Source organism: Glycine max, chromosome 19 (assembly GCF_000004515.6).
Source record: "Glycine max cultivar Williams 82 chromosome 19, Glycine_max_v4.0, whole genome shotgun sequence".
In the NCBI taxonomy this organism is placed as follows: Eukaryota; Viridiplantae; Streptophyta; class Magnoliopsida; order Fabales; family Fabaceae; genus Glycine; species Glycine max.
The window spans coordinates 46946836-46958907 of record NC_038255.2 but is presented as its reverse complement, the minus strand read 5'-3'; the positions used below and the strand labels follow the sequence as shown (position 1 = coordinate 46958907).

At 34.3% G+C, this 12072-nt stretch overlaps 3 protein-coding genes across 4 annotated transcripts; all 3 read right to left on the bottom strand.

Annotated features, from left to right (window-relative positions):
* Positions 1-392: 392 nt before the first annotated feature.
* LOC100500513 (uncharacterized) lies at positions 393-1053 on the bottom strand. Its single transcript, NM_001248515.3, has one exon. The coding sequence runs from the start codon at positions 1025-1027 to the stop codon at positions 680-682; it is 348 nt and encodes a 115-aa protein (NP_001235444.1). The 5' UTR covers positions 1028-1053; the 3' UTR covers positions 393-679.
* Positions 1054-2748: 1695 nt separating this feature from the next.
* LOC100793204 (protein LOW PSII ACCUMULATION 1, chloroplastic) lies at positions 2749-6856 on the bottom strand. 2 transcript variants are annotated; one of them, XM_003554467.5, is made up of 9 exons: positions 6604-6855; positions 6375-6478; positions 5871-6006; positions 5243-5474; positions 4877-5034; positions 4136-4324; positions 3936-4036; positions 3642-3738; positions 2749-3149 (listed from the first exon to the last, which is right to left on the bottom strand). In XM_003554467.5, exons 1-9 carry the CDS (start codon positions 6823-6825, stop codon positions 3075-3077), a joined length of 1314 nt encoding a protein of 437 aa, XP_003554515.1. In that variant the 5' UTR covers positions 6826-6855; the 3' UTR covers positions 2749-3074. The 2 variants fall into 2 exon arrangements, 1 of the variants encoding a protein (XP_003554515.1); XR_420036.4 differs by lacking the exon at positions 2749-3149 and having other exon boundaries at positions 3662-3738; positions 3936-4032; positions 6604-6856.
* Positions 6857-8433: 1577 nt separating this feature from the next.
* On the bottom strand, positions 8434-11427 carry LOC100792682 (bifunctional protein FolD 2). The gene is made up of 5 exons (XM_003554466.4): positions 11230-11427; positions 10957-11140; positions 10605-10762; positions 9476-9688; positions 8434-9035 (listed from the first exon to the last, which is right to left on the bottom strand). Exons 1-5 carry the CDS (start codon positions 11320-11322, stop codon positions 8799-8801), a joined length of 885 nt encoding a protein of 294 aa, XP_003554514.1. The 5' UTR covers positions 11323-11427; the 3' UTR covers positions 8434-8798.
* Positions 11428-12072: the final 645 nt, after the last annotated feature.

The window sequence follows — 12072 nt, the reverse complement described above, 5'->3', positions numbered from 1 at the left end:
TAAACTACTATTCTTCGCACGTGAGGTTCAGTAAGCACCTATTAAAGCAAGTAAAGTCCCAGTTAATCAATTCAGTGTGGAAAGTTCTTATGGATTGACAAAGTTGACAAGAACAATTTATTTGGTTTGACTACTGTTTACTTACTGTTCCCGATAGTTGCCTAGCTGTTTATGTACATATAAAAAAATATAAGATTTTGAGATTTGCAAATCTGTTTTTAAAACTCAACATCATCTGAATTGGTGACTTTTTTATTGATTAAACTCCTCATAAATTATTTTTAATTATGAATGCAAAATATTGTAGGTAAACATCATGTTTGTAGCACCCTTTTTGCTCACCTTCCCCTTCCCTTTTCCGATGGAAACTCATGTTTAAGGTGGAATAAGCAAACGAAAGAACACAAAAATCTTTACAATAGGCACACCAGTTAAGATTAATTTACATAATGTTACAAAAAGAAAGAGAAAAACAGCATTCAAAATAAAGCATAACAAGCCTGATCATGATAACTGGAAGGCAGAGCAGTAAGGAAAATGAAAGAGTAGAAAGAAAGCACATGTTTGGGTTGCCGTCATTTCAACGCACTTCTAACGCATAAGTATCCAGTGAGATTCTTTTGTAAACGTGATTTTGAGCCATGAAAACGGTAACTCAAACATGCACAAAGTTGTTGTTCTAAGAGTTACGGCAACGAGTGATGGTGGGGCAGCCACGAGTGTAAGGATTAGCATCTGCACCTGGCTTGCAGTTGTAGTAGGAAGCACCCCTCCTAGAGCATGGCACGGTGTTACGTTGCAGCGCCTTGTAGCTTATATACTGCGAGGTTGCTAGAATGCGCCGGTGAGACTCTGAGTCCATTCCAAACTCACCATCTGCCATGCACTCTTCTATGGAGCCTTGGCATGGTGTTGTTGTCTTAAGCACCCACCTTAGCCGGTGCTCCCCTATTGCACCTACTATGGAAGGAAACATAGACAAAGCTACTACCATGATCAAGGCCAGGAGAAAAGTAACACTTGACATTGTTTTCTAGTGAAGATGGTGCTCTTATTCTTCTCTATTCTTTCTATTCTATCCTTTTATAGAAGCTTACTAGGAGACTAGGAGTGGGTAAACTTGTTTTAGAAGGGTTTCAGTTTTATAACAAGAGACTATTTTACTGTATGTCACTTTTTCTTTCTTTCAGGATATTAAAATAATCTATACCAATTGTTTGGTTCTCTCAATCTTGGAATAATAATAACAATCTATGACTCACAAATGAAGAAAATTGAAACTCAACATGTTGATAGTTTATAACCTTCTAGTAATTATCAAGTTCAAATTTGTTTCAATTGCTAAGAAGAAAGTTGGGTACACACGATAAATAAATCATTCAAAACCTACCGAGAAAATGATATTAAGAATGAGGGGGCATCAATGATAAAATGATGCTAGGTTTAGATTCAAAGCATTAACTAATTAAGTCTGAAAAGTCTAGTATTGGGCCTAAGATGTATGGATTACGCAGACAGCTAATTCAATGTTTTGTTGAGTCTGAGCCCTTAAAAATTGATGTTGGGTTTGAAATAATATTGCCCACCATGAGTCATTTTACCTGCCAAATTCCGTTGGCTAATTGACATTGAGGACCAGCTTCTTCTGAAAGCAAGTAAGCGTGCTTATCCTAAAAGACCTACATCAATACCATAACCTCGAATGTTCCACGCAGTTTCCATTAAATATTAAAGGCGTAATCACTCGATTCTAAATCAAACGATCGGTTTAGTGATGATAGGTATGCTCCATAGTCAGAGTGCATCATCCTCAAATTGTGAATGCCTGAATGGCCTTAGAGCATGTATGGAAACTAAATTTTTTTAAGTTTTTTTTTTTTTGAGTTAGAGAGAGACATGTTTGTTGTGTTTTTTAACATATTTTTTTGTAATTTACAACTCAGATTTTCTATAAATGATAGGATGACTCCTGCTAGGTGGATTTGCGATGGAGTTGAGTTTATAAAGAACGAAGTGTTTTTAGAATAATGTTTTTCTTTTTTTTTTGTTATTATGTAACATGCCAATTTTATTAATGTATGATTCAATCGTAATATAATTATTAGAATACACTTTTTTTAAATACATTTACTTAAATTTTAATTATTTAATAACACACAATAACTTTGATAAAAATTAATTGATATATAACCAGCCTCTTATTATTAATTGATATTTTACTAACTTTTATATCATAATAAAAAAACATGACCTCGTTTTATAACCTCAAAAATATCTCTCTTTTTATATTTTTGTTCGAAGTAGCCCTCAACAGGAATCGTATTACTATTATGTAGGATGGTTGATAAAAAAAAACCTATTATGCAGGATTAACGTTTTAATTGAATGGTATTACTATTACTAATTTAAGGATTAGCCTTAGGCAGAATCAATTAGGATGGCAACAGATGTCAACTCTTGTCGCAATGTCATTACTCACCAGCACCCACATCCACATCTCACAAAAACTCACCCCCAGTTTATAGCATCTAATCTTTACTCTTACTCTGTCGGAAACTAAATTAACCTGAGCATCAAAATACCATTTGAGCATGATTATAACCAAGTTTAACTGGCTGTATCAAAATTGAATTTAAGTAGGCTAGGGTACTAGAGTTACTAAATTCAGATGCATTCACCTGTCTAAAAATATTCATCTTCGCTTAAGTACATCATTTTTATTTTTGACGAATTAAGTACAACATAGAATTGTCATCAAAATATTTTATCAATATTAATATTCTTTCGTAACATTTACTTTGCAATTGTCTGTAGTGATAGAACCATTAGGGTCGCCCTAGTGGTGGGAATTGAAATATACATGAAGTTATAGGTTTAAATCTCAGTGTAAAACATTATACCCAAAAAAAAAGTCTGTAGTGATCGTGGAGGAATGGATGCCCAGTGTTTAGTTTAATGGCCAAGAAAAATATTGCTGTGGGACATTACCAACGACGGAGATACCAGGAGACACTTGGGACAGGAAAAAAAATAATAATTAAAATTTGAACCGTCTGAATTCTCAACAATACTTCTCATCTTTCTATCTTGCTTAAAAATGCTTCCTTTGGTGGTAGCTCCTTCACAATTTGCTGCCAATCAGGCATACCCTGTAAATGCATTAGCACTCATTAGTATGTTACTGTCTTACTGATAGTGCCAGAGTATGAGAAACAGTATTGCAATCAAAGTTTGCCTTAAATCAAACTGTTTGTTAACAGTTCATTGTTGAAAAGTAATATTGATAATAATATCTCTTAATGCAAATTCAGCTAGTCGAGTGAAAAATGTCCCAATTGCTGACGACTTACATGTAAAATGAATTCAAAGTACAGCAGTTTCAGCATGATCTTCAAGCTTTGCAAACAAGTCATCACATAAAGAAAGACATTCATAATGATGAATTGGTATTAATAGTATTCTTAAATCCAATTCCTTCTGCCTTATGCTTTGTCTTTTAGACAGTTCTAAGGGCAGATTGGGCTTGTAAATCAAGTATAATGATGCTCATAGTTTTTTATGACATCCAGAAAACTAATATGTGACAATTCCACAACAATGAGAAGAAAAGAAAAACAACGTTGCTCTGAAATGGAACTTACCTTCCCTGATCTTCGAACCCGTCCATCTAAGCGAAGTATTATGTACACGTCTTCACCAAGTGAAACTCCTTCAGACTTCTGCTGATCTCTTATCCACCTAGTTAAGTTAGCATGAGTTAGCATACAACTATTAGTAACTGTTCTCGTTCTCTCTCTCCACCTTTCTCTACCATGCTCTTGTTAGTTTACATCAATCCACCCTTTGACTATACGCTGATACTAATTTCCCCTCATTTAATGAAGAGATAGATTACAAAAGTAGCCAAGATTAGACAAGAAATCAGAGCATATTACCGTTCCCATTCCACTGGTGATACAACCTCAGCCTTGAACCTAATTTCAGATTTCAACTTTGATTTTGCAGTTATGGACTGTGCTCTCTTCTCAAAATCTTCCTAGCAAAGTTTTATGGGTTAGTGTCATCTCATCAAAGAAACAAAAGCTTTGGATGAAGAGCAGGATTGATGAAGGTAGATGGTTATATCAATTGTTACCCCAATAGATGGAAGAGCTTCAGCAGCCTTTGGCTTTAGGCCAAAACCTTTTTTCTCTAGTTTTGTTTCCTGACCTTCTCCCCAAATAACAGGAACTAACAGAACACCACGTCTAAGGAGCTCAGTTTGAAATCTCTCTGCTCTTTGCATAGCCAAAGAAACTGTTTCCTTTTTTCCTGCTAATATAACCTAAAACCAAAGCTTCAGTAATAGCATGAAACATTCATGTTGAAAAGGAAAAGAACAAAAGGGAGTAAGTTTACTATTTCAAAAGTTATGTGGTGTGGTAATGAATTATTTAATATAGGTTTTTCTTTTCTATTACTATATTGTACATTTTTTCCTATAAAAGACATAGAACCTCTATGCAGAGAGAGATTTATCAAATCATTTAGTAAAATTGAAAGAATTTTGATAAAGCTCCTCCTTCCTCCCTAATGCATGTCCCATGAGTGTATATGACTTTTATTTTGTTTGAAATGTCTTCATATCATAAGGTAATAATCACTTTATATGCAGTATACTTGTGATAAACTGATAATTATCAACAAGTAAATAAGTTCAAAATTAATTACCTTGTGAGTGTGTATGTATGTGTTTGTATATAAAATCATTTATTTGTGATGCACATGTTATGAAGCCCTCCCCCACGAGTATATAAATAGTAAAGCAAAAAGAAAAAGTCCAACATAATGTGGTAGAGAGATAGAGAGAAGAGGAAAAAAGAACACAGATACTGACTGGTCGAACTGTATCCCGTAGCTGCACAAGTTCAACTACACGATTAGTTGAAAGGCACAAAGGCAACCTTGATAGTGTCTCGTCTCGAGATATTTGTGCGAGTTGTTCCTCCTCTTTTTTATTGTCCCAAAAGAATAATGCCACAAGAACAACGATACCTGCACATTGCTGATTCCGGTGCTTAGTCATTTAATGAAGCAATGTAAAAGGTATTTTCTCAGATATTACACCCTGCAATTATCTTGAAAAAAAACAAATACACACACAAGCAACAAAGCGACAAAGACACAGAGAGTAACACTAAATTTAGTAAGTATAAATTGATCCTGAATTATTTTACAGGAAGTTAAATAGATCGTCATTCACCTCCAATATTAATGGCAGCATTCCCAGCAGTTGCCAAGAGATCAGGAGCACCATCACCACCATTAATTGCACGCAATAGCCTGGGCACAGTAAAAAACAATGATATTCCTGCAGCTGCAGTAAATGCTACATAAAAGAATCTCCTAACCCCACGAAATGGTGCTTGGACTTCACTAATAAGTTTTAGATCTCGCCGAAAACTGTAGCCGATATCTTCCCCACCCAGCCTAGCCTGGTTACATGGCAGAACAGAAATAAGAATCAATGTTTAAAACTTCAAATATTTAACATTCAATTAGACAGAATTATAATGAGGGAGATAAGTTCCTTTCAAATGATTTCGCCCCCACTATCAATGATATCCTTTCATATTTCAGGCTGTTTCAACAGTAGCAAATTAGCAATGGGGGCAAGGGGAGGAAACACAAGAGGCCAAGACTTTTTTTATCAACGGTTTTAAAGAATATATTAATCTTCATTACACTACTATAGATATATACTAAATCATTCATGAACCTTCATTTAACAGCTTAAACTTTTAGGAAAATTGATCATTGACAGCTATAATAAAGCACACAAAGATCAGACAACTTAGCATTACAAAATGCTCAAGAACTAATTAGGAAACCTCTTCTTGTAGTTCTTTGAATTCAGGCAAAACTCTGAAGGAGGCCAAGTCAGGATCATTGAGAATTGTACCAAATTTTAGATCGTATTCCCTCAAAGCAGTGCGGAGACAATCAGCTGCTTTCTTTCCTTCTCCCCTTCATGAAAATAATGACCAAACAACATTTAGATTAGAATTTAAAGATAAAAATATACGTATTAGCTAACCAGTACCCTGTATAAATCAATTGATTTAATTTTTTTCATATGATTTATTACATCTAGAACATACAAGGAACCGAGGAAATTCAATAATTTTAGAGATGCCCACTTGCTTACTCATTCCTTGCTTTACCATTTCACAATATACAAGTCCCATGGCAGGCATGACTCAAGTAGTGAGTTCAATCTGATTGAATAAGAACTACTACCATAACACTAACAAATTCTATTAAACCGATGAAATTACAAATTACCTACTGAAAATTGTGTAATCCACACTCATCCATTGTAAAAAATACTATACCTGTATGCATGGCAGCAAGCTTTGTTGTAGTACGCAGCTTGGGCCTCCACTGGATTAGGGTTCAAGGAAAGTGCTGTTTCAAACAGGGTTAAAGCATCTTTAACCTGAAAAATCCAATGAGGAAAAAAAAAGGAACTTTTAAGGCCCCACTAAAACAACATGGTTGTACCATAGAGGAAAACAGAAGAATGAAGAGAGTGGAAGGAAAGGTTGAAGATAATGATAATACCCGTCCTTTGGAGAAGAGCTCAAGACCCAAATTGACGCAAGATTCAGCAGTTTGTGTATCAGCTTCTGGGGTCTGTGATGAAGAGCATGAAATCAGAGAAATTTGAATCTTGTTGCGTGAACGTAGAAGAAGTGAACTGTGAGGGGGAATGCATGGCCTTGTTATATTTCTCCAATTTGATTCTGTGAAGCACTGGAATTGCTGCACTGCAACCACAGCCATTGCCAAGTTTCATATCTTCTTTTCTTTTTAACTGTTACTGCTATTAACGTGTTATTATCCAAACAAGCCACAATCTGAACCTTCAGTTTTGCCAATTGTAGAAACGGACGGTGAGGATCTTATGGTACAGAGCTACCTCATTTTTATTGCTACGACGTCGTTTCGTTTCACGGTACTTGGTTCTCATTTTTTTAGAACCGTGAAATTTGAACATAAAACTCCTATAAAGTGCTCAAATTTTCTACTACTAAATCAACTTGGTGATAATTTATCAATAAGTTAATTTTAACTTTAAAAAAATATTTCATTTTTTATTATTTTCTTTTTCATTTAAGAGAAACTTGTAACCTATGTCTTAGTATTTGTGTTTGAATAATCTCTAAAATTATGGTAGACCATGATGAGATGAGTTAACCTTAATTTTGATTAAATTTTACATGTTTAAATTATTTTTAAAATCATGATAGAATCAAATATAATTAAATTTTACATGTTTAAATTATTTTTAAAATCATGATAGAATGAAGTATAATGAAAAAAAATTACAGTAAATTTAAAGCAAGGAGAAGTAACTTTTACTTCTACCAAAATCAATTCTCTAAAATTATTTTTTTCACAGCCAATTCAAACTCACTTATTTGATAACGAGATCAGGATCTACATTTACATATTCATAAAGCATCTAAAACAAATTAACAGAGGCGCTGATATGACATGCAAATAGCGTTGTGGTACAATTGCTATTGCTTGATGACATCTTGACACTAGTTCTTCTTCTTGGGGGATAATTAAGGATATATTTCATATAATCCATGATTGTTAATGAATCTAATTCTGGTAACACGTCACTTTCTTAAAGACGCTTCAGTCTTCAAGCGGCAACGCTCATCTGAGAAATTAGATTTAGTAAATCTACACGCTTCTGTGAGTGTCCCACATTTTGTGAAGTCATACGCTTGTTTCAGTGTAATAATAATCGTAGTCTGGCATGCGCACAGCAATTTATTATTATTTTTTTAAAAGAAAAGACAGATTGTGAAAACACTTGTCTATAGCGTGTTTGGAAACGGATTAAGACGAGGTTTTTCTTTTTCATATCAAAATGAACCTTAATATTTTTAGCTTTTATGTTTTCGGCTTTCCATGTCGAGAATGTTATTTGTTGGCTGTAAAACGTGTTCTTAAACACATTCTACAGAGTTCAGTTCGTTGCAATGCAAAAGAGAATTTGAATGACGATCCACCAATGACAAGTGACATTGTTATATGTTTTTTCGGCTCTTCTATTTCCGCAAGTTGCAATAATTTCCCTGTTCCTTTTTATTTAATTCATTTTCAAACCCGCCCCCCCCCCCCCCCCCCCCCCAACAATCATCCAACATCGATTATCCGGAAAGGGGGAGGGAGGAGAAGAATTTTGGAATCTAACTCAAGATTACATGCTTAAGGTATCTAAGCAACAAGATCATTAGTTGCATTAGTTTTGGTTCTTAATTCACATTTGGTGGGTCCAGTTATACCACATCAGATTTAAGAATTTCAATAACTTTTTACTCTAATAGTAAAACCACTTAAGAATTAAAAATGTGTTCTACATATTACTCCACATTTTTATACTTTGTTGTAGAACTGATTCTTACATAAGAACAGAACTTACACTGTGGCTACAGATCAGTCCACTCCAAAAGTACTCCCAAAAAACATGCGTTTCTTATCTCCAAGGACTACCTATGGTCTAAATCCAATCTAAAATATGCTCAGTACCCACATCGAGAATGCTTCTTCAGAGATAGTGAAAGGGCAAATACATAGTTTCGATTGGACCAGTTCTGCTTACCCATTGAAACCGATCCTTGTGATTTTATAGGATGCATTCATCTACCTTAGCAGAAACAAAACTGTGGATAAACCCGATTCTCAAAGAATTTCAAACTAATAGTACATACCTTTCATTTATTCAAATTAAAGGAAGATCAATTATTTTGCTCAATGTAGCGCTTGGCTCCCTCCACAGTATTCTTCAGCAACATTGTCACTGTCATTGGACCTACACCACCAGGAACAGGAGTAATCCAACCAGCAACTTTAGATGCTTCCTCAAAATCTACATCTCCAACAAGCCTGTAACCCGACTTCTTTGTTGGGTCATCAACAGCATTTGTGCCAACATCTATGACTGCAGCTCCTGGTTTGATCCAATTTCCCTTGATCTAAAAAGATAAAGAATTTCACTAAGCACAAGTAAACTCTCCATTAGGAAAAAGATTGCCAGTAACTACTTTGACAGGATACAGAGCACTGAAGCACAAAAATTTCAAAAACAGTGGTTCTTTTTGTGCAGACATTGCTTATACCAATGTCATGATAGGAAGATCAATTTAAGTTTAAAAACTTCCATTCGACGGTACTAGTTGCATTTGAAAGCTATGGCACAGCTAGCAAATTTGCATGAGTACCAAGGATGAGGGATTACATGAGAGAAACTTACAGTATGCTAATTCTTAATGCATCTAATATGTAATTTATGTTATCCATGACATTTTAAAGTAAGAAACATCCAAGTACCAAGGGCTAAAATTTGAAACTCCACAGCACGAGGACTTAGAATAGAGATGCAGATAAAGCATAATATAATTTGCTAGTTAGTTACCATCATCGGCTGTCCTGCTGCTGCAATAACAATATCTGCTTCATGTATGATACTTTCCGGTTGACTTGTGTGTGAATGAACAATAGTAACTGTAGCATCTGCTTTCAAAAGCAGCAATGAAGCTGGTAGTCCAACTATGTTGCTTCTGCCAACCACAACTGCTTTCTTTCCCTTTATACTTACACCACTTCGCTGTAATAGTTCAATACATGCCTGCATACAAATAGCAAATGTAAATGAGATTTTGAGAAACTATTTCAAAAGCTAACTTGTATTAAACAATCTTGATCCGTAAAAGCTATTTAAATCAAAACAAGAAAAAGAAAAAATTAGAACAAAGAGTTTAGTAACAATAAAAAGGCTCTCACTTTTAGGAATAATGAAGAATATATCCAACAAAATTGTTCTAAATGATTAATAGGGTTAAATATTTTCATATATACATTGAACAACATAGGATAAAACCGTTATATCAAACAACAATGTCTCAGCTAAAGCTACCTCGCATGTAAAAATTATGCTTCAAAGACAAAAAGTTTGAAAAAAAAATAATCCCAACTCCAATAATTTCAGTCAATAGGAGGGGACACCTCAGGGAAAAAAAGGAACACATTAATGACAGGTTATTTTGATACATTAGTTGAGTCCCCCCCCCACCCCCCTCATCCCTTCTAATCTAAGTATCCAAACTCCAAAATGGTCGTTCTTCATTCATGATTTGTAAGAAAAATAAATCATTTATAATTTGGTATGCAAGCTTATTTTAGTAGCTTCTAAGTTATTTTCATAAGCTAGTTGAAGTAGCTTATGAAATAAGCTACCTTATAAGCTATTAGTTTTTTTTTTTTTCCTTTTTATCTCCATTAATTTATTTGAAATCCCTTTTTGCCACAAATAACTAAATATGTTCTGTTATGTCGTTTTATATCTATCAGTTAGCTTATTAGCTAATCTAAGCAAACAATTTCAAGTCAATTAGTTAGTTTATAACTTTTGGCTTTCAATTCCTAGCTTATAGCTTATAAGCTAGTTTTACCAAACACACAGAAAAGAGGCATGCAAGATTAATTCAATTGTTGGCATAATAATTAAGTGTATTCCAAAAAAAATCAGATTGAGGAGCATTTGCCTTGGGAGTGCAGGGAAGGAATAGGGGGTCTCTGCCTTTCATTGCAAGCTTGCCAATGTTCAAAGGATGAAAGCCATCTACATCCTTCTCAAGGCTGATTTCAGTCAGAACTTTCTCTTCATTTATGTGCTTAGGCAACGGAAGCTGAACCAATATACCTGCGGATATTAACAAACCAAGCCTCACAATAAAAAAAAAGGCCCAAAACAAAAAAGTGTAATCGATATTAAAAATAACACATGCATGAATTGAAAAAGCATGTGTTCAGGCATGTAAAGTAATTGAGGCACAAAAATGTGAAGTTAATTGATAAGTATGATGAAAATCGAAAAGAGTGTAATAAGTGACGAACCATGTACATCAGGGTTAACATTCAACTCGTGAACTTGTTTTATTAGTTCAGCTTGGGAGACTTGTTCGGGAAGGTCCACATCGAAGGATTTGATTCCCAATTCGGCGCATGCCTTTCTCTTCATTCCCACGTAGCTTTGTGAATCCTTTCTGTTCCCTACTATCACAACTGCTAGTCCCGGAACCTGCAACACATTTGTAAATATTTATTATATATTGGAAAATCGCGATTCTTGTTTTGGAGAGAGAAACGAAAATAAGGTTAAGGGCTGACCTTGCCGTATTTTTGAGAGAGCAGGCGCACCTCGTCGGCGATTTCAGATCGGATGATTTGCGCAACGGCTTTGCCGTCGATTACGGTGGCCATTAGATCGGAGAGGGGGTGAGTGGTTGTTCTATTACTCTTATCACTTGCGATTGTGAAATAGTGGCCTGAACTCTGATTATGACGCACCTCGACGACTTGTCGTTTCGTGCAGTGTTATTAATTTCCTTTCCTAATTTTTTATAACATTAAATAGTCACTTTTGTCCTTTACATAATTGGCGACAAATGACAAATGTATCTTGTTGTTTATTTTCGTCCATCACCATTTAATAAAATAATCTATTTGATATGAAAAGACAAATTTATCACTAAAATGATTGTCAACTTGAATGACAAATATAGCCGCATATTTGTCATAATATTTATTTAACTTTTCGTCTTCTCACTCCGCGACAAATATGTTCTTCAAAGATGAAAATATAAAATTTAGTCCTCAAAAATATAAAAAGTGTAACAAATATATCTGAACAATAATAATAAATTGTATAATAGAGAAGTTAGGGAAATACTTTGATTGTCTATCTATTTATTCATCTATCAAATTGTTAATTAGTTTTTTAATTAATGAATATAATTTCTTATTTTCCAAAATAAAATAAATTTCTTTAGTTTTATGATTAAAAAAATTGAGTTAACATTTAAAAAAATCAAAGCCTTTTATTTTATAACATACTGTGTCACAGTATGTCAATTGGAAGTGCAGTTCCTAAATTAACAAGAGATACAACTCTATATCTACAAAGAAAGAATAGACCTAAAGAATAGACCTTTGTATTAGTTTTTTTTGTTT

Excerpts from the sequence above, each read along its gene's own strand:
- LOC100500513 (NM_001248515.3), bottom strand. The coding sequence starts at position 1,027 with ATGTCAAGTGTTACTTTTCTCCTGGCCTTGATCATGGTAGTAGCTTTG.
- LOC100793204 (XM_003554467.5), bottom strand. The coding sequence starts at position 6,825 with ATGGCTGTGGTTGCAGTGCAGCAATTCCAGTGCTTCACAGAATCAAAT. Across the intron at positions 4,325-4,876 it reads TACGGGATACAGTTCGACCA|GTTATATTAGCAGGAAAAAA; the intron begins GTCAGTATCTGT and ends CTTTGGTTTTAG. Across the intron at positions 3,739-3,935 it reads TCACCAGTGGAATGGGAACG|GTGGATAAGAGATCAGCAGA; the intron begins GTAATATGCTCT and ends TAACTTAACTAG.
- LOC100792682 (XM_003554466.4), bottom strand. The coding sequence starts at position 11,322 with ATGGCCACCGTAATCGACGGCAAAGCCGTTGCGCAAATCATCCGATCT. Across the intron at positions 11,141-11,229 it reads TCTCTCAAAAATACGGCAAG|GTTCCGGGACTAGCAGTTGT; the intron begins GTCAGCCCTTAA and ends AATGTGTTGCAG. Across the intron at positions 9,689-10,604 it reads TCCTTCCCTGCACTCCCAAG|GCATGTATTGAACTATTACA; the intron begins GCAAATGCTCCT and ends ATTTGTATGCAG.